The sequence below is a fragment of the Pseudophryne corroboree genome, chromosome 11 (assembly GCF_028390025.1).
Source record: "Pseudophryne corroboree isolate aPseCor3 chromosome 11, aPseCor3.hap2, whole genome shotgun sequence".
Taxonomy (NCBI): Eukaryota; Metazoa; Chordata; class Amphibia; order Anura; family Myobatrachidae; genus Pseudophryne; species Pseudophryne corroboree.
The window spans coordinates 300,956,753-300,979,844 of record NC_086454.1 but is presented as its reverse complement, the minus strand read 5'-3'; the positions used below and the strand labels follow the sequence as shown (position 1 = coordinate 300,979,844).

At 44.7% G+C, this 23,092-nt stretch overlaps 1 protein-coding gene across 1 annotated transcript; it reads left to right on the top strand.

Moving 5' to 3' along the window:
- The first annotated feature begins 408 nt into the window (after positions 1–408).
- PABPN1L (PABPN1 like, cytoplasmic) lies at positions 409–14,929 on the top strand. The gene is made up of 8 exons (XM_063945529.1): positions 409–501; positions 3,697–3,845; positions 5,694–5,784; positions 8,956–9,023; positions 10,229–10,335; positions 12,205–12,292; positions 13,154–13,278; positions 14,604–14,929. Exons 1-8 carry the CDS (start codon positions 435–437, stop codon positions 14,641–14,643), a joined length of 735 nt encoding a protein of 244 aa, XP_063801599.1. The 5' UTR covers positions 409–434; the 3' UTR covers positions 14,644–14,929.
- Positions 14,930–23,092: the final 8,163 nt, after the last annotated feature.

Here is a 23,092-nt window from a genome sequence, read left to right as displayed (position 1 = left end):
GAGCTTTGACCACAAATGCACAAAGAAAATGAACATGCAGGGTTTATCGTGGAAAACAATTCCACATTTAATATGAGATAGATAGATTAGATAGATTAGATAGATTAGATAGATAGATAGATAGATAGATAGATAGATAGATAGATAGATAGATAGATAGATAGATAGATATTGCATTACATGGATGAAACCAGCTTCTGTTGTCTGTGCAATATATAAGGTGTAAAATACTGACTGTGGCTGATTGCTTTATACTCAAGCCCTGCACCTGCCTTGTTAGGCCAGGGTCTGTCACAGGTGTGTGTGGCTCATTAACTCCTGCACTGCACTCAGGGACTACACACACACAGGGTTCCCATGCTGAGAGCCAGGGGCTCTCCTGGGCCTGAAAGGGTGACACAGGTCTGTGCAATAAGAGAGGGGCTGTATGAGCCATGCTCATTTCCTCTGTAGTCAGAGGGTCTCACAGAATCCCTGGTGTAAGAGAGATGATTCATGCAGGTAACTGGTGTGTGCTGGGGCTTACACAGAGCATTTCTAGTATTGCTGCTCTCCAGCACAAGTTTAGTCATTCCCACTTATATCCTGATATATTCACAATACATCATGTAACATTGCTGCATCTTGTGGGGGTAATATTAGATACCAAAAAGACAAGGGACTAGGTAACCTAACTAATGATGTTAGCGAAATAAGTCACAACATGGGAGTTTGTATGCAGAATGCATGTAGAGATGGGAACTATTCAGACCTGATCGCAAGAGCAAAAAAAATCTTTCTCTAATGGATAAAATCATGCTGCGCTGGAGGGGAGGGAGGGGAGCGACAGATGTAACATGTGCAGAGAGAGTTAGATTAGGGTGGGTTATATTTTTTTTCTGTGCAGGGAAAATACTGGCTGCTTTATTTTTACACTGCAATTTAGATTTGGGTGGGCTGTGTTCAAACCGAACTCTCTCTGTACATGTTATATCTACGCCCTCCCTGCAGTGCACATGGTTTGTCCATTAGAGATCGGTTGCTGTTGTGATCAGGTCTGAATTAGGCCGTATATGTAATAATAACAAATCTTACGGTGTGTACGCATGGTGCAACGCACTCTAAGCCTGACATTGACTATTTGGCGGTGCTGGAGCTTAGGACCCCAGTTAGTCAATGTTGGGCTGCCTGGACAGTATTTTTCCTTGCAATGCCGATTCTGCGGGACAGTGCGTCAGCATCGCAAGGACTTTACACACAGTGCAATATGCACCATATTTACTTATGATTTAAGTTAACTGTAAGAAAAATCGCACCGTGTGTACACACCGTTACTCTGCTTTAAGTCACTTTGGGTTTCAAAGCTATTACTATAAAGTCACTTTATCCAGAGCCGGCCCTAGCCAATATGATGCCCTAGGCAAGATTTTGGCTGGTGCCCCCTAGCACCACCGCTGGTTCCGCCTCTGACCTTGCACCTCTTTCCCAGCACCATCAACCCATAGCAGTCTTTATTTTGGGGTTTGTACCCCCTATATTTTAAATAGGAACAGTTCGCACATTTGGCGCACAGCCCAAAAAGGGGTGTGTTTTTTCTGGGAAGGGGCATGGCCACACAATAGTAACCCCAATTCCAATTACGCCACACAGTACTGCAACTTTATTCACATTTGATCATGCGATAGTGTCCATAATTCATATTACATCCCACATTAGTATCACTTTACCTTATAAACATTACTCCTCACAGTAGAGCCCCTTATTCACATTACATCACACTGAATTGCTCCTTATTCACATTACACCACACCCTATTGCTCTTTATTCACATTAAACAACACAGTAGTGCCCTTTCTATACGCAACGCCACATAGTATAGCACCTTATACACATAATGCCACACAGTAATGCCCCTTACACATATGAGACACATTATTAATGTCCTTATAAACATAATGCACCTTACACATTATGACAACCTTTATTAATGCCCTTTTACACGTAATGTCCCTTACACATATGCTGCACATTATTAATGCCCTTATACACATAATGACACACATAGTGCCCCCTACACATTTGCGGTACATTATTAGTGCCCCTATACACATAATGACACACATACAGTAGTACCCTGTTACACATATGCTACACATTATTAATGCCCTTATACACATAATGACACACACAGTGCCCCTTACACATATGTTGCACATTATTAATGCATTTTTACATGACACACATAATGCTCCTTACACATATTCTGAACACTACTGCACAACCAACCTACTCACATGCACACAGTACTCACACTTCCACTAACACTGTAAGCTCTGCCTCTGCTTGAATACAGATGTGTCCTCATAAATCTTCCCTCAATGCTAACGTCGGGCACATTTTTTTAAATGAAAATGCATCTTATTTGCATTGCTGTGTGGCTAGGATGCACAAGCAGCTTCTGCTGATTAAACTGATATGCAGCATGCCTATATACTGTGTGAGACTGTGGCTGTATCTGCATATGAAATGCTACACACAGAATATAGGCATGCCGCATATCATTTTAATCAGCAGAAGCTGCTGATGCCCCTAGGCATACCAGATGCCCTAGGCAATTGCCTAGTTTGCCTATGGCCGGCTCTGACTTTATCAATATGCTTTAATGTTGGTGTGTTACTGAAAAGCCTGGAAATCATTGGGGCAGATGTATTAACCTGGAGTAGGCATAAGGAAGTGATAAACCAGTGATATGTGCAAGGTGATAAAGGCACCAGCCAATCAGATCCTAACTGTTAATTTACATCTTGGAGCTGATTGGCTGGTGCCTTTATCACCTTGCACATATCACTGGTTTATCACTTCCTTATGCCTTCTCCAGGCTTAATACATCTGCCCCAGTGTATGCAGAAGGAGAAGATAATCTACACATGACTTGGAGATGAAAATGTAAGTGGTTTAATTTCTTGTTAATGTCTAAACTCAGTTTTAAAAGCTATGGTCAGTCAGGGTTTATCATGGCTGCAGCCACGGTGTATAGGTGATGGTGTCACTGTACGTTTAAGGTGGGTACACACTAGTAGATATATCTGCAGATATATCTATGGACAGATCGGGCAGTGTGCTGTGCATACACACTGCCCGATCCGTAGGGGACTGACGTCATGAACTGGGTGGGCGTGTACACACGCCCGCCCAGTTCAGCTGTCAATCACCGCCGGCCGCCGCAGCATGTCAATCACCGCCGGCCGCCGCAGCATGTGTACGGGCCGCCCTGTACACACACAGCGACGCGCCAATATATCGGTAGATATATTGGCTGTCGGCTGCGCGGCCGACGCAATACGTCTGTGAACGACTGAGTTCAGACGTATTGCCCGTACACACTGGCCGACGGACCCGCGATATATCAGCCGTTCAAGAGAACGGCCGATATATCGACCAGTGTGTACGGGCCTTTAGTCTACACCTGAAATTGTCTCTCTATGGGGAAGATGTGTCTATTATTGGGAAGAAGGGGAGTGTTTGCTTTGTGCAACTAATCAGGTTCTGTCGCTTATCTAGCACATTCTATGAAATGCCAGTTATAAGATGAGTGGTTTCTCTGGGCAGCTACTCCCATTTTATCTCCAAGAATTGATACATTTCCCCATGTGTCCCTTTTATAGCATCAGTAGAACAAATGTGCAATGTAGCAGTCTTCCGTTCTGTGTTCCCCAGGCTTGGGTTTCAGAAAGGTGTGGGGTAACCACGGCCGGTTTCCTCCCCGTTGGGATGTGAGGCGTGTTATGTCTGAGAAGGAACCAGAAGCTGGCCCAGGGCTCTGCGAAAATGACCAGCCAGACACAGACTGTGACTTGGATGATCCTGTAAGTCCTCAATAAAGTAGAATTTGTGTGTGTGTGTGTGTGTGTGTGTGTGTGTGTGTGTGTGTGTGTGTGTGTGTGTGGTGTGTGTTGATTTAAATTCAAAAATTAATATCCCCATTGTAACTATAACTCATTTGTGGCACAAATTCAGTTTTGTATAATATGCAGGAATACCCTATGGGAACACCTTAAACACAGAGGGAAGTACCCTGCTGATGAGGGGTACCAGACTGGCTTATCCTTCATTAGCAGATGCCACTGTGGCCATAGATCCTATACGGGAAAGGTTTACTCATTCTGAGGTTTATGGGGTCTATGTATCAAGCTTGGGAGAGATAAAGTCCCAGACAACCCGCTATAAAAATATAATTTATTTTAACCCAGCCTGTAACATGGCAGTTAGGTGCTGATTGGCTGGGACTTTATCTTTCTCCAAGGCTTAGTGTATATAGGCCCCTAATACCCCATTCAGATCTTCAATGTCGGATCCCACCCGTGAATTGGAAACTGGGATGTTTCGGCATTGGAGCCTCTGCACTGGCTTCCTGACCCGGCAATATGCCGCCTCGGTTGCCATGGTGGGGGGAGAAGCCGGGTAGTGGCACTGGAAGATAAGCTCATCTCTGTACCGCCTCTCCCTCTGTAGTAAACGGGTCCTGGGTCACATCGACCCAGGAATCCGATTATGCTTCCACTGACCCGGGAATAACCCTTCTTATTACCCAGGTTGAATTACCGGGTCAGGCAACCCGGGAATTCTCCAAGGCTCCTTTCACATTGCACAGTGACCCGTGTCGAACCGGCAATATGCCAGGTCGATACCGGGTTATTTCTGCGACGTGAAAGGAGTAGGTTATCTCTACTAAAGGAAAGCGCAGTATCCTGAGGCCAAATTGTGATGAAGTACAAAATGGCAGAATACATGCTATGGGAGCAGCTCATCTTACTTTAGACCAGAAAACACTTGTTGTACACACAGAGAAATGCATGGACTTCACAGGAAACTGCAGTCACTAGTTTCACTTCCCAGAAATAATCCCAGGTTTTACAGGTGTGTTACTTCAATGTTTTGTCCCTGGAAATGTCCCAATTTTTTTAGTATTGACCACATGCACTACATGTTTAATGTTGGCATGTGTATTCAATGTAAAGCTCTCTCGTTATCTTTATTTTCTGGGCTTTTTAAATTGATTTTAGAGATGTATTTCAAATGTGAGAGCATTCAGCAGATGTCCCCATGGACTATTCATGAAGTAGTGAAAAGGGTGCAGAAGTTGCCCATGGCAACCAATCGGCTGCTCCGTACAATTGTATAGTATGCAAATTATAAACGTTACTTCAATGCTGATTGGTTGCCATGGGCAACTTCTCCACCAGCTCACTTCTTCACCCTTTCACTGCGTCTTGAATAGCCCCCTTAGAGTGCACCAGTATCCGGTCCTTAGATCTACAGTCAGTAGATTGACCACTAATGGTAGACATGCAATAGGTCAACACAAGTTTTTTGTTCATAGTTTAGCATCCACAAGGACTACTATTGGGAATAGTAACCTGTGTTGAGCGCAGCAAGGCACCTTGCCCGAAGCATGGCGAGCAATGCAAGCCATGTAAGGTTATGTGGTACACTAATGGGGCTTGTTTGTGGCTGAAAAGTGACAAAACGACCCTGTTGATCTAATGCATGTTTACGATTAGTGGTAGACCTTTTTAGTGTAGATCTAATCCACACCCGAGTGCACCAGGGTCAGTGCAGACAGTACCTCTTGTGATCTGTTTGGATGCACCTGCACAGTAACCCTCACAGACTGCACTGACTGTTTACACACTGGGCCAACTGTCTTTCTCCAGGAGCTGAGGGCCATAAGGTTGCGGGTACGAGAGATGGAAGAGGAAACCGAGCGCCTGAAGGGACTGGCTGGAGATGAGAGTCCAACGGCTGGTAGGATGTTGCTAGATAAACTGGTTGTATTCTATGATGTAAGGGGACATAACGGATTTAAGTTTGTCTAGTCCGCAAAGTAACTTCAGTATTGTGTCTGTGCCAAATGCAGTCACATTGGGCTCTATTCAATTCGGCAGGGAGGGCGATACCGGAGCTATTCAACTCTGCCTGCTGCCATCCCCGACTAGAGGATTTCTTCTTGCACCCTCTGGGGTTGCGAGTAGAAATCCATCACGACTTGGGTCCATGATGCTGTTTTGTGCTGCAGAGCGGACAAAACAGCATCGCAGCTGACTTTTTAGATGGAGAATGCCCGTTGTTGCGCCTGAACACCCTGTTTAGTCCGTGAATACGGGCATTCCCTGACATGACACTGCACAGAATTGAATAGTACCGGGAGCTCCATATCAGCGCTATTCAGTCCCCAGTAACATTGAAGCGTGCCCGTTGTTGGACTTAAGGGTCCTACACACTAGGCGATCTGCTGCCAAGCTGCCCGACAGTGGACACTGGCGGGCGGGGGGGGGGGCAGTGAAGTTTCTTCACTCCCACCGGCTCCATAGCAGTTCAGGCAAATATGGACGAGATCGTTCATATTGGCCTGCATGCACAAGCGACGGGGCACCAACGATGAACGAGCGCGGGGCCGCGCATCGTTCTTCGCTGGTACCTCCACACTGAAAGATATGAACGGTACCTCCTTCATATCTTTCAGTAACTTCGCCCAGTGTGTATGTTATATTTATTTTTATTGGTGGTACGGTCATCGTGGATATCTGGATCAGTGCGCACAGCCTTCTCCTAGGGTTGCTGATTTTCAGCACTTCAGCCACCTTGGTTTTGCCTTTAACCACCCATTTAAATCTAATTTGCACCATGTTAGTAGGTGGATATATGGTTAAGGCCCCTAGAAAATATTGTAGCTGGGATAAAGTACCGCAGCACACGGATGTCTGTAGTTTTGGATACACCTGCTGACCGCTTGGCAATATGAGGTACAGCAGCTTACTACTGAGCACAAAAATCCAAAGCCAAACAGTCGGGCACGTCGTCATGATACCAAACCTATCCTCCCAGCCCCAGAACACATTCCCAACGTATACCTACTCAAAATTACAAAGTGGTCCGCACTCTGCATAATGCATATGACTCGGGGGCGGACAAGCAGGACAATGGCCCGGAGCGCTGAGGCATGAGGGTGTGGCAGCAGACAGCGATGGGGAGGTGCATGCTGCGCACTCCTTACCCATGACTAGGGATGGCCATTGGTGGGTGTCCATTAGTGGTTCCCATCAATTGTACCATTGACGATAACAATCGATGGTATTCAAACCATCTATGGTGAACCATCGATGGTTTGTGCCACTTGATGGTCACCAATGAAAGGTGCAGGCTTGTCCACGGACAAATAAAACACCAGGGGCGGGGCTTAGCGGATGATGGGGGCGGAGCAAAGTTTCGTGTCCTGGCACCACATTAAAAATAAAAAATAAAAATTACCTTTCCATCAATGGAGGGAAACAATCTGGTTCTCCCCCATCGATGGCAAAAGTATTCTACATCGGCCATAAACCATGATTTTGGGCATTATGGTGTCGCACAAGTTGTAATATGTGTTACGGTGTGTGGCAGAACATATAATGCATGTTTCGGTGTGTGGCATAATGTGTAAAGGGCATTACTATAAGGAGGAAAAATGACAAATAATGTAAAGGGCATGGATCAGGTTTTTGTTTTTCCTGTGTTGTATAAGGGGCTACTATTGTGTGGTGTAATGTGAATTGGTACTATTCTGTGGCCATGCCCCGTCCCCATGAGGCCACAAGGTCTAGACCCGGCCCTGAAGTAACCTATGCCTTGTGGAAATTGCACACCCATCCTCTTCGGTGTACTCTACAAGGTAGCAGCATTATTCAGTCACAAAACTCTTTGCCACAAGGTTCATTGTTCTCTACTCTGATTGGGTCCCATGTCCTTACACAATGGGGTGGTGTCTATACTCTACTTTTTACTCTGGTTTATTGCATGATCAGCCTCAGCCTGCACCAGACTTGCCTATGCTCCTGGAACGTCTGGGAGGCTCCCAAAACAGTCCCGGTCGCCCACAAGAGTGTTCTATTCTTCTATAGGTGCCTGTGTCCACCCAGTGCTGCCCACTTCACTCGGGAATGATTACACAACCCGCTGCTTTACAATGCTGGTAATCTCTGCAGCCATAGCAGTGTCTACGGGTGGTATCAGAGCCCTTGCACAGTCAATCCGAGGTCTCCCTATCTCTATATGCACAGGATAACTGTGATTCAGTAGATGATGGGGTGCTAATTGTAATATGTGTGCTTCTTAATAAATGTTTCTGTTTTGAAAGCACAATACATAGCACTTTATGCAGGGGACTTAAACTGGATCCGGTCTGAAGATCGACTGTGTCTAGGTCGACAATGTTTAGGTCGACCACTATAGGTCGACAGTCACTAGGTCGACATGGATGGAAGTTCGACATGTGCTAGGTCGACAGGTCTAAAGGTCGACATGAGTTTTTTTCACATTTTTTATTTTTTCATACTTAACGATCCACGTGGACTACGATTGGAACGGTAAAGTGTGCCGAGCGAAGCGGTAGCGGAGCGAAGGCACCATGCCCGAAGCATGGCGAGCGAACGCGGTGCACTAATTTGGGATCCCGGTCACTTTACGAAGAAAACGCCACAAAAAAAAAAAAAAATCCTCATGTCGACCTTTAGACCTGTCTACCTAGAAACCCTGTCGACCTTCCATCCATGTCGACCTAGTGACTGTCGACCTAAACATTGTCGACCTAGACACTGTCGATAAAACGAACCACACCCACTTAAACACCAGACCTCATGTGCCATAATCACACACTCGACACGAGCTGTTTAAGGAGAGAATAGGGTTGTGCCTACGGGTGGCATGACTCCTTCATCCACTCCTGCTCTACAATCTATAGTAGGGGAGGTGCCACGATGACTTGACTGTGCTGTCACCTCCCTCCTACTGATTGGGAAGATATCAGTGACATCAGAAATGAGCAAATCATCTGTGCACTTATTCTAAATGTGGCAACTGTTATACACTGGGAACTTCTGGGAGTAGATTCCTTCAACCATTGGAACAAGGCCAATGTGCTCTCATCTCTTCATTCCTCAGGTCCACCTCGTCCTCTGAGTGCAGAAGAGAAGCGGGAGGCTGACAAGCGCTCTGTGTATGTGGGGAATGTAAGTGCCTTGCAGTAATTGGGTATAGACTCCACTTCCAGCCTGCCTGTACCAATTATAACTTGCCATTTCTATATTTCCCAATTCCTTCCTTAACTAATTGCATGAATGTGAAGAACTTTCTAAACCAATTATATTTAACAACCGTTTCTATTTTGGTCCCCAGCTCCTCCTTCATCATGTGTTATGACCTCATGGAGATGTTTGGTTATTACCCTTCAAAGCTTTAGATTACCTGGTACCATTGGTAGTGGCATAGCCAGCTTTTAACAGGGGGAGGGGGGGGGGGAATAGGCCTCCCATGTCCTAATACCACTTCCTTCCTGTCAAGGTCTTTCCCTTTGGGATAACCCTCACTCGCCACCACTACCTGGTACCATCCAACCCATTGGGGTACCCATCACTCACAACCACTCCCTGGCACGGTGTATCTATATACCCATTCAAACATCTGGGGGGGGGGAAATATATATTTTTTTAAATGAAGTAGCTCAAACTCTGAGTGGCAGCCATTGCTCTTTACTCCTCCACTGGTTGTTTATGAGGCGTTTATCAGCTGGAGGCTGTTTGTTGTATTGTAACCCTGGCCTGGGGGAAGTAGCTACATCTTATTGAGAAGAGGGGTCTGTAGTTAGAGAGCTAATTGATCATTTTCAGACTACGGACCAATTTATCTTTCTATAGCGAAGATGTTTTGGGATGTCTATATAACTGTTATACTAACATTACTATAGCACTAATAAAATATCTATCGTGTTTAGATTACATGTTTCATACTCTTTATTGTGCTATCTGTGGCTCTCAGCCCCATCTGCATATTGTGCAGTAGTTGCTTACCTGTTGTCTTGTCCTCAGCCCTCGCTCCTCTCAGGCCAGCTCCCTAGTGGCGGCTGCAGCACCGTGGATGTGATAATGATGCATACTGGTGCTACAGCTGCCACTGGGAAGCCAGTGCCCAGTGATCCCAGTACCCACAGCTCGGGTACTGGGATTATCTTCTGCTAGTCTATTTCAACAGCACCCATAACCCTCCAGCACCCCCCCACTGGCTATACCACTGACCAGTGTCTCCTTATTAACAGTACAAACTCGGTCTTGCTTTCTACTAGAACAATAATGCTTCTATGCAGTTGAGAGCCAATGATCAGGGTAAATGATTTTGGTGGAGAACAAATGTGACAATCTTTTGCTACCATATACCGTAGGTGGATTATGGCGGTACAGCCCAGGATTTGGAGTCTCACTTCAGTAGCTGTGGGTGCATCAACCGGATAACCATTTTATGTGACAAGTTCTCTGGACATCCCAAAGGGTAAGATGAAGCACATGGGTTTGGGTCAGGGAGCTCTTGCTTTGTGTTGCTGTCTTTGTGTAATAATTGGCCAGTGGCAGCTCCTGGACTTACATCCTAAAAGCCATCATACTGAGAAGTAAGGAGCGGCACGACCAAACATCAGGGCTGTAACTAGAAGTGTGTGGGTGGTGCTGCTGTCTAGGGCGCAACATTGTGGGTGGGGGAGGCGGTACCGTCGCTGCCCCAGTATCACCTGCAGGGTACCTGGAACAGCAACCTGGGCAGCCATAGGGGCTCATCCTTGTGTTGGTATAACCATTAGGGCCCTGTTCAGTGTTGGCAGAGATCAGGCACACTAGTAGTCAAGTCTTACAATGCCACATTTAAACTTTTTTATTATCACAATATAGTCTGAAATTAAGCATGGCAATGCAAAATGCTGGGGAAGCAATTTTTTTATTCCGTTCCAGTCACTCTGCAAGTCGCCAACTCTAGATCCAGCAAAAGATCCCAAGACCATCGCATTCCCTCCTCCATGTTTGACAGTTTGTGTCATATGGTGCTTAGTTACTAAGCTGTGACAAAGCTGCTGCTTCTGTTGTGTTTAAGGTCAAAACATAAAAGGGCAATGCTTTTAATAGCATTGCGTTGGGTCTTTTATTATTGAAAAGCATTACCCCTTTAAACTTGGGGCATAAACATGATGGGAATTGTCAGATTAACAAGCCGCTGCTTCCTAAATCCCCACATGTTCGGGAACCATTCTTGAAGCTACTCAATATTTTATAAAAGCCCTGCATGATGAACGATTGAGTAATCGGCCCATAAGACCTCCTTCCTTCCAGTCTCCAGTAGTCCATTGGTGGTGCCTCATGGCCTGGGTAACCCTTACTCATTGGTGCAGAACAGCTGTTTCTTAACCTCCTAGAAGTTTACTGCTCATCTTACTGGCATAATAGGTTGGGTTTTTCACTGGGCTTGAATGAACTTAAATTTCAATATAGACTGGAGGTGTTCTAAGACTTACAACTGCTAGTATATGTGCCCACACATTCTTGTGCATGAGGGGGGGATAGGGGACACAAATGTGTTTATTCACCCATATGCAGGGCTGTGTAGTGGGCCCACCCACAATGTGTACACCTGGTTTACTGTGAGCAATTATCTGTGCACACTTACACCTACCTTTTTATACCAGGTGTTATAGGGTATGCCTCGGAACAGGTGTATTTGTTTATAGCAAACTACGCGTAGCCCTCAGTTCATGCCGTCATCACTGTTCCCTAGACGAGTTCTCGGTTACGGACCAGTTGCATCAGCCCAACAGTTAGTAACCCTTGTTTTGGAGTGGTTGTAACTGAAAATTCCTTTAGTACAACTCTCCTACTAATTACCACCATGTTATAATTATTAGTAACCTTTATATTGGCAAAATACTATGGAAACAGTGGCAATAGGTATTTATAGGCAAAATGATAAACTGGTCTTGTACTTTAAGCTACAGTTGCTTGTGGACGTGTATTGTATTATTGGCTAGATACTCAGAACATACTGGGATTGGAGAGGCCTTCCTGTAGCAGGCGGGGTATTGTTAAACCTACAGCTCTTTAAATTCCCAGTATGAATAGACACATGGCGTACGTGATTGTTAGGTGGTAGAGTTGACAAAGGAGGACACATCTTAAGATGAACGGGGTGTCCTGACACCACTACCAACCTTTGGGCAACAAATGATTTCTGTGCATTTCGGTTAGTAATGAAGTGTTAGCAATTTTTTTTTTTTTTTATTAACTGAAGTCAACTAGAAGGGACGGGTGAGGAATTCCTTGTGCACATTGTAGTTTTATTGTGAACACAACGCAGTGATTGTAACCCCTTGCATCTCAGATACGCATATGTCGAGTTTGCAGAAAGGAGCTCTGTGGATGCCGCCATATTAATGGATGAGAGCATATTCCGCGGAAGGACGATCAAGGTGAGGTTACGGATATGGTGCAGTACTATAGATGATCTATTATATACACAGTGCTTGGTTGGACCTACACCACAAATGACCCCTAAATTCTTCCTTGCTAGTGGTTGTTGGCAGGACTGCTATCATGGGGGTACAGCCAGGGGCACTAATCTATCGGCATGCCGATGATCTTGCCTCGGATCTCCTCCTTATGCAGGGCACACACTGATATACAGTATTGTTTGAGTGAACGGTATATATTGGATGCTGATCGGCAGGTGTGTACACCAGATATGACTGTGAATGGTGGTGTACAGACAAATCGGATGGACACTGCACCCCAGCACGGGTGGTCTTCTGGTTGCCGATATATTGGTGCATGTGTGTATGGGCGACCTGCTGAATGCCTGTACACTGGCTGCAGGGATTACTGACCTGGACATTACTACTAGCAGGCAAATTTAAAAGCCCACCCAGGTGTGGCAATCATCTCGACAGATGGAGCGGCTACTTGGGTAAGCTATACACTCTACCAGTCGGCAGTAGGTCTGTGTGATGGCCAGTTGCCCACCTTGTCTTTTCTAGTGTGTACCCAGCCTTAGTCACGGGCAGACATCTACCTGTGAATAAGAAGCGGCTTGCCACCAGGCTTATTGGTGCACTGGTGGTCTACCCTGTCATTGAGAGAAGCTGCAGTACAGGATTCAGTTGTGTGCTCAGGAGGAGTCTGTCTGTCAGTCACCCCCCCCCCCCCCCCAAAACCATTGTTCGCTGTTGTAATAGGACAGAATGCTCAGTCATTATGTATATGTGTATAACTGATTTAAAATGAACATGCTCCTATATCAATAACTTGTGTATTCATACGTTGCTACTGTACAGGTTCTTCCCAAGCGTACAAACATGCCAGGAATAAGCACCACAGATAGAGGAGGCTTCAGAGGAAGACCACGGGGGTATAGAGGAAACTTCCAGAGGGGGCAAAGGCCCAGGGTTCGTGCATACAGGTCAGTACCAGTAATTGACAAAAAATTGTCACTGAGAAATTTAATGCACTTGTAATGGTCCCGTTTATGGCTTTGATGGCCCAAAATATACTATTTACAATTTAGGGGGGTTTCAGTTAGCTGTGGGGCTTACCACAGACTGTAGCTCCCGGTTAAGTGCCCAGAGCTATTCAATCACTTCCCACACGAAGCCCCTTGGTTAACAAACTGTAAGGCCGATTTTGAGTGAAGTTCCAGAGCAATGCTGGTTTATGTGTAATGGCAATACTGGATGAAATATTAATTCTTGAATCTAACCATTTTCTAGATTGGATGAGTTCTGCGATTTATGGATAAATTGGATTTTCTGGCCTTGTGTGTGTTGTACTGCATGAGGTATACCTGTAAGATTTGGCAGTGGTAACATTCCTCTGACTTGGGGCTGTGATAATGATGTCATGTGTTGTCCCTGCTGCAGAATTTGGTTACAGGTTCCCACCACCTTCATACTGGTGACTTCATAGCAGTGATCTAGGTCAGGCATGTCAAACTCAAAATCCCAACTGGGCCGAATAATCAACGTCTAAGTCTTGTGTGGGCCGAAGAAAGTCTGACAGCTGTGTTATTCCCCCTCATATATCACTGTACGGACCCCTTGCCTTACTTTAATATTAATATATATATATATATATATAATATTTTATAATTTTTAGCTTCAGCGTCTGCATGGGCACTCTTTCCCCTCAGGGTGGCTTCCCTTCTCACAGGAGATGTGATCTAACCTCTCTGAAGGCAGGGTGGGCCGGTGGGTAAACTGCAGCAGCCATGACTGTGTGAGGTGGGCGGTGCACACAAGGGCGACTGGATGAGGATGAAGTGTGGGCGGATGGTGGTGGACTCGGTTAACTCGTTCCAGACGGATGTAACCTGCCGCATAAGGCCCCCTGCCAGCAGGGCCGCAAAAGGATGTGGTAGGGGCAGCGAGTTTGACACCCCTGATCTAGGTGGTCCTGTTACTCTCTATGAACAACTTAAATGCATATTTCTAGTGAGGACTGTAATGGTGTCGTGTCCTATTGCTGGGAATATAATTTCGAGTTGGGATTATACCACCAGCTGTAGGGTAGTAGTATTGTATATTTTACACACAATCTGCTCACTAGATCACTCTGTATGTATCTAACTTTAGTTCAATGTTTCTTGACCTACAGTGGTGTAGTTAGTCTAAATGACTGATATTGTGCAAGTTATTGTGTAGCTGACAATGAGATGATGCCTCTGCTTATATTAAGAAGCGCCTTTTTTATAGATGGGGGATTTCAAACCTTAATTCTGCTTATTCCTAGAGGTCATGGAAGAACAGGCCAGTGGAATAACCCATACTGATGGCAAGTACTCCAGCCTTATAATCTACAATGCCATGTGTGTGTGTGGCAGTTTTAGAGTCCTCCTGTGGCACGCCTGGAGATATCCTGAGTCCTCTAGTACCAACACCACCGGATGTATCACCATGCGATACCTGTCTTGTGCTATGGAACTGAATGATCAGGGCCCGTTCTATGATGGTGAAATCTACAGTCTGTAAACACCATTGGTTCTAACCAGTTATTGTATTAAGTGTATTCCTGTTCTTGGTAAATAATAATAAAAAAATGTTTATTGCTTTAAGGTATACAGACCTAATGTCTCTACTGTAACACTGGAAATATTTATCTTTTATTAGAAGTGTATATTGGTGAAATAGTCCATTCAGGTAAGTGGCGAGATGCGGTTAGAGAAGATGCTGCACACTATTGCTTCATAAAAGGTCTCCTGTAAATAATATCCGCGAGCACTGATCGGTGTGAAAGTGCTCGGCCTATAGCCAAGTGAGACTTTGCACATACACTGTAATATCTCTCAAACTCGGGCAATCATGTCTTTCATTTTTACCAGGGTTAGGAACAGAGACTGGCATAGAACCCGTGGCACACTGAGGCATTCCATCACATCTCAGCCCGTTTACACTGTGTCCCTTGATCTCTTGTAGCATTCCTGACAAGCAGGTGCTTGGTGTCGCTGATCAGTACTGTGAGGGCTGGGCAGATGACGCACTTATTGGGACTGGTCACAGGTGTCTGTATGAAGCTGTCGGCAGCACACTCTATTTGCCTGTAATAGTGTTGGCTTTGCTTAGGCAAAAGAGGTCTTTATTGCTTCGTCTTGTCTTCTGGGTTTCTGACTCCTTGTCTGCTACCTGCCCTTACCATATTTTGTGACCCTGTGTATTAATTTCTTCCCACCCCCAGTTGCTGTTATACCGGAGTTTTCTCCCTTCTATATTCTTACAACCGGTCATCTAATCTTTGCTCTGTGTGTTCTAGGATACTAGTGCTCTGTATATCCTTCCTATGCAGCAGCCTAGTAATGCTACACCGTTACACAGTAGGAGCAGTTGGAGGCCTAATTCAGAGATGTATGCAAAGTCTTTTAGGTCCATGCTATGCTGACGGAGACCATACTGAAGATGGGGAGACGGTGCTCTCCACAGAATATAAAATGTTTTATTTTCAATTGTCTCCACTATATGGCAGCAGAGGAAGGAATGCCTCAGTCCCTGTAGCCAGTGAAGAGGGCACTGTCATACACCATTGGCAGATGCCTGTATCTCTCCTTTGATAGCAGGAACCGCAGGCAGCATTGCCTCTGTGTTTGTCCTTACTGTTACAAAATAAAAATAAAAAAAATGAAACCAAAATGTTATCTATTGGTCATTATTATTCTGTGTATTATTGTACAAGAATGACGTAGCAACATTATATACTGGTCCCATGGAAACACACTATGGAACTTCAGCAGATCAGACTCAAACATGTAACACCACTGACAATTGTTTAGTAACCAGCCAATAAAAATAGGGAGTAAAGTATCAGAAAGAAAACAGTCCCAATAGTAACCAAATGGAAACACTTTGCAACAAGCACACCAATGGGGGTCATTCCGAGTTGTTCGTTATATTTTTCTCGCAACGGAGCGATTAGTCGCTAATGCGCATGGTCCGCAGTGCGACTGCGCCAAGTAAATTTGCTATGCAGTTAGGTATTTTACTCACGGCATTACAAGGTTTTTTCTTCGTTCTGGTGATCGTAATGTGATTGACAGGAAGTGGGTGTTTCTGGGCGGAAACTGGCCGTTTGATGGGTGTGTGCGGAAAAACGCTACCGTTTCTGGGAAAAACGCGGGAGTAACGGAGGAGTGTCTGGCCGAACGCTGGGAGTGTTTGTGACGTCAAACCAGGAACGAAACTGACTGAACTGATCGCAGTTGCCGAGTAAGTGTGGAGCTACTCGGAAACTGCTAAGAAGTGTCTATTCGCAATTTTGCTAATCTTTCGTTCGCAATTTTGATAAGCTAAGATTCACTCCCAGTAGGCGGCGGCTTAGCGTGTGCAAAGCTGCTAAAAGCAGCTTGCGAGCGAACAACTCTGAATGAGGGCCAATGTACATTGGGTGCAGTGTACATTCTCATCAGATTTATATTAAGGGACAGTGACAAAACAGCACATCAAACAACAAGTAATAGCAGGTGTAACATGGGTATCACATTGATCTTACATTAAATACATCAGAGCTGGGTAACTGCGATTTGCAAAAAAGAAGCACAATCTGGGTGACATCTGCCCCCCAGGCAGGTGGATGGTGCTTGACATCCACCAATCACTGTCGTGTGTATCTAAGCACCGATTGATGGATGCCTGGAGCCATCCACCAATCAGAGGAAACTGCAAATGCATTGGGAGGGGTGTAGTCAGAGGGATTATTAAATTGATCTTTCATGCAGGATGGAGGAGGGGCTCATCGGCCATAATTGTGGGAGGAGGTGGGGCAGTTCTGTGGCATGATTAGAATTGTTAGATGTAAGATATAATTCCCCCCCCCCCCCCCCCCCCAAATTCATATGGGGGGGGGGGGGGGCTGAAGGTGTGCAGTTGTATTGTAATCTGGGGATGATCAATGTCAGATTGGGGGTATGATTGTAATTTAGGGAGAGCATGGCATCAGATCTAGGCTGTGGTTTTAAGTTACAGTATTGGTGAAAGGCTGCCAACTTTAGGGAATGGGAAGATGCCTGCTCTGGGGTCGGATTTATGTTGCACCTATTTTTCTTTTGCTGTGCTCTAGGTCCCCATGCTGCCATTTTGTTGGCATGCACCATCAAATTATGTAAAAATCTAGGGAGCCCTACATCCCAAACAATCCACACACACACACACACACACACACACACACACACACACACACACACACACTCACACTCACACTCACACTCTCACACACACTCTCACACACACTCTCACACACACTCTCACACACACTCTCACACACACTCTCACACACACTCTCACACACACTCTCACACACACTCACACACACACTCACACACTCACACACACACTCACACACTCACACACACACTCACACACACACTCACACACACACTCACACACACACTCACACACACACTCTCTCTCACACTCACACTCACTATCAAATATGGATTTTGTTAGGTTACACATTTTTATTTGTTCAGTAAGACACCTCTTATTTCCAGTAAGTTAGGGGTCCGCTGGAACACTGGCAGAAGGGCTGCGACCTGTGTGTCAGGAGCAGCGAAGACTAAACTTCCTTGCGGGTGTCCCATGCCCCTGATCTGGGTCTAGTCATTACCATAGTGCGCGTAGACCTCGAGTAGATCAACCCACCTGTGAATTGTAACCATTATTTAGTGTTAAATCAAGAGGTACCATAAGTAGATGTAACAAGGAGAGACTGCAGCAGAGATCTCCAGTATACATTTTACCAAGCTTGGTCTGCTGCAGCTAATGCCATCTTCAGATGGCATTAGCCCATAGTAGCCTATTGGCTACTCTACCACAATTCCCATTGTTGTGGTCTAAACCCGAAAGCACAATGACCGTGTTATCTATCACTTTGCTTCCAGCCCTTCACCAGGACAGAGCTTTTTTGGAAGCTTCGCCCTGGCTCACCCAACTTTAATAATTGCTTCTGACTCAGAATCAGTCTCTAGCGAGTACTCCATGCAAATGATCATATCGCGGATCTGCACTAAACAAACATTAACAGAGGGTTGAGTGTCTGTGTACATCGCACCCCAGCATCAATTATTTTATATAAATGTCCGCTGGCTTTTGTCTCCTCTAGTCACTGACCAGTACTGTGGGTATGTTGGATTCTAACACCTTTCCACAAGCCTGCTTTGTCCTGGAACAATTTACTAAATCAGCAACGGAAAAGGAAAGTTATTTTATTGATCACTTCATGAACCCATTGTAAATTTTTGTATCACATACCAAATTGGGGGAAAACAAAAAAAAATATATATACAGCTTTCTCTCCCTCTGTCATCATCATATGCAGGTCATACTTATAGTAATGTCATTGATGACCCAATGTATACGTATTCCTCCAGCTTTATCCTTTCACGCCGCCCACCACGTTCTGCAGCTCCTATTACACCATCACAGGCTTCTATCCTCCAATCCCATGGCATTTTAAAAAGAAAACAGAGGCGCATTTGTGGGAAGCGAGCAGGCCGGAAACTTCTTTTACTTGGTAACCACCTAAGTCTTTTGCCCACCTGCTCACCCCCAGCTTCAAAGAACAATCAAATAGAAGTGATACCCAAAAGACGGCCCTGTGCTTGGAAGAACAGAACTGTAAATTCTCGCTTGGTAACTCCCATACCCAGAGCTCCTGCACTTAACATAAAGAAAACTGAAGGCCGTCTGGTATGCCCGATCAGGTCAGTCCTTTGTAATGCCAGATCTATAAGAAACAAGACTGCAACAATTGCTGACCTTATTGAATCTGCAGATCTAGCCTGTATTACAGAGACCTGGCTAGATGAAAATGCAGCACCTATATTGGAGGCTGCAGTCCCAACAAACTACTCTGCCATCCACAACCCAAAACTGGACCGCAGGGGTGGCTATCTGCTTCAAAAATAGACCTTAAACTTAGGGTCTACCCTATTGAAATTACTCGCTCATTTGAGTGCATTGCTGGCCGGAGTTGGACAGGATTAGGTTTCAGAGTACTTATCATTTACTGGCACCCTGGAAATGGAAAGAGATTTCTACAAGAAATTGCAGACACTGTTGCTGGCCTGGTTCTGGAACATCAAAGATGGGTGGATGATGAGCTCTCACGCCTTGGCCAAGACCTCCTGTGCACAATGAATGGTCTGGGCTTCACACAGACATATAATGGTAGATGCTCAATCAGCTTAATGATATCATTCAGGTGCTCGAAAGGGAGGGGTATTTCTAAGCAGGAAAAAGAGAGATATTGTTTCCCCCAGCACCCTGAATGATAACAGTAACCAGATATAAATCCCACATAATATTAGAATTCAGAGATCTTGGTTACACATATTTGCGCAAATGTGTGAATAAGCCCCAAAGCCGCATCAAGGCGTCTCTGTATATGTAGATTGAGCATCTACCATTATATATGTCTGTTGTGGAAGGCAGAGAGGTTCCTGCATTAGGAGGAGGTGCATTATGGGGTTGCTCCAAGGTAGCTAGCTCTTAGCTTAGACATATTGTAGTAAGGAGCCATTATCACGTGGCTCCTTGCTGGTTAATCATAGACTCAGATTGGGGTAATGGAGGTGTGGGGTGTGGTGTCTCTGGACTGGCTGTGCTGGATGGCTTTAGTGTGGCATACCTTTACATTATATTAACACTTTTCACTTATTAATTTTTTAACACTATTTCTCTATTTTAATTACATTTCATTTTTGTATCCCCTTCTTTATAGCTTCGGCTTCCTAAATACTAATTTATTAACACTATAGTTTTTTCACTGGTATGCTGCCCTGGGCTTTCTGGCTTATGCTGGTGTTTTGGGGTGCCACACCCTGCACCTAGATATAGCACTAGGGACCCCATATATACAGAGACTCCTTGATGCGGCTTTGGGGCTTATTCACACATTTGTGCAAATATGTGTAACCAAGATCTCTGAATTCTAATATTATGTGGGATTTATATCTGGTTACTGTTATTCGGGGTGCTGGGGGAAACAATGTCTCTCTTTTTATCTGGGCTTCACACAGCTCATTCCTTCTGCCACACATAAGTGGTCACACTCTTGATCTTGTCTTTCAGATTGGATTAGAAGTCACTGACCAAAAAATAAACCCAGTCATCTGGTCAGACCACCACTCCCTTTGGTCCTCAGTTGCAACCCCTCAAATAAGTTCTCTGCCCGTGGAGTTGACCAGGTATCGTCCAAAGAGGGGTATGACTCCCCAGGCTCTAGCAGCAAATCTGGATCTCTCTGCTATATTGGGTGCCTGTGAAGATCCCTGTTATGAGTCCGTTATTATAATAGGGATGTTATGGCTGCAATTTATATTATTGCCCCTGTGCATATAAGACCTCGTAAACCACAACGTCGAGCTCCCAGGTTTGACAACAGTGTTAGTGAGCTCAAGAAAAGGGGGCGTAGACTGAAAAGACAATGGAGGAAGACTAACCTAGTGGATGACAAAATAAAACTAATAAAGCATAACGAAGAATATCAATCGACAATCACCCGTAAGAAATCACAGTTCCTGTCAAATGAGATCACAGCAGCAAACAATAGGCCAGCTCAACTTTTCCGTACAGTGGAGATGCTTTGCAAGCCAGCATGCCTGCAGACTGATGAAACCCTCTCCCAGGCAATATGCATCAAGTTTGCAAACTTCTTTGCAGATAAAAAAATCCACCATCCGGGCTGGAATCTCCACAGTGCCATCAAAGGAGTGTCAAACTACAAAGCCTGCCAATATAACCCACCTGCCTTCATGGACCAGCTTTCACCCAGTGGATGTAAAGGACATTGCTGAAATTGCTTGGATTTTGCGTCCCATCACCTGTGATCTGGACCCTGCCTCAACCAAGCTTCTAATAGGTTGTATGGATATAATTGTTCAATGCTCTTTGCAGACAGGCATTTTTCCTGGACCCCTAAAGGAAGCAATTGTTAGACCTCTTCTTGAAAAACCTAATTTAGATCCCAGCCTGGTGCTAGATAATCGCTACATTGATAATATATATTTATTTGGAGGGGAGATAGGCCCTCTTTGGATTTATTTTGTCAACGATTAAATACCAATAATCGTAACATATGTCTTACTTTTCAGGTTAGTGATCTCAGTATTAATTTTTAGATCTTACTATATACATAAAAAATAATTGTCTTTATATAAAAAATTATAATAAACCGACAGATTGCAACTCGTATATCAACTTTGATAGTAATCACCATAAAAATTGGGTTACTTGTATACCTAATAGTCAGTTTCATAGGTTGCGCCGCAATTGCACAGATTTGGATACTTATGATATTCAGGCTAAAAAGATGCGGCAGCAATTTTTAGATAAAGGGTACAGAAAACACCAAGTAGATTATACAATGAATAAATGCAGAAATATGGACAGGTCTGATACACTTGCGGCTAAAATAAGAACAAAGGAGAATAAGCGAGACATTCCATTTATTACCCGGTACACGAATCAGCATAAAGAGCTGGAGGGGATCATTAGAAAACATTGGGGGATACTTTATGCAGATCCCTGTCTTAAAGAATTCATTTTGGAAACCCCAAGGTTCGTTTACCGTAAAGCGAATAATTTAAAAGACCTCTTAGTCAGCAGTGTTATGCATATACCTAAGAAAGAAGTTCGCTTAGCCACACAAGGGTTCCAAAGGTGTGGGGATTGTTCTATGTGCAAAACCTGTAAAACTGATAGAAAAATCATAGAGGTGGTCTCTAACAACACAAATAAGAAGATGGCCATAAAAGAATGTATTCAGGCATTTTTCCTGGACCCCTAAAGGAAGCAATTGTTAGACCGCTTCTTAAAAAACCTAATTTAGATCCCGACTGCATGACCAACTACAGACCGGTATCAAACCTTCCTTTCCTAGGAAAGGTTATTGAGAAAGTCGTTGCAAATCAACTGGAAACCCGCCTGACAACCCATGATATTTATGATCCATTTCAATCAGGATTCAGGAGAAGACATAGCACTGAAACAGCCCTGGTGTGTGTGTTAAATGATCTTCTGATGGCAAAAGACAGAGGTGACTGTTCAATATTAATCCTTCTGGATCTCTCGGCAGCATTTGATACCGTGGACCATGGGCTTCTGTTTGAGCGACTGATACATTTCTGTGGTCTGGATGGCACAGTCCTGAGCTGGTTCAAATCATTTCTCACAGGCAGGTCACAGAGAGTATCATCTGGATTATACTCATCACCACCAGTGCCATTGCCATGTGGTGTACCACAAGGTTCTATACTATCCCCCATGCTTTTTGCAGTATACATGCTCCCATTGGGTGAAATAATCAGGCGCCATGGCCTGGTCTACCACTGCTATGCAGATGATACACAACTGTACTTGTCCTTTGCTCCGGGCACTGATAACCCAATAGCAACCCTAAATGGCTGTCTAGCTGAGCTACAGGAGTGGATGAGCGCCAGTTGGCTGCGACTGAACTCGGACAAAACAGAGGTCCTTATGATACGACCGCAACATCAAAGGACAAGACTGCAGCATAGCCAACCAACTGGACTTACACTCGAGGATTCAGAATTACAGACCAGTGATCGTGTGCGGAATCTTGGCGTTGTCCTGGATGGTGGCTTGACAGTTAAACATCAGATATCAGCCACAATCAAATCCTCATTCTTTCACCTGAGGAACATAGCCAGAATCAAGCACTTAATTCCCTCAGATGATATGCCAAAAGTCATACATGCATTTGTATCATCTCGT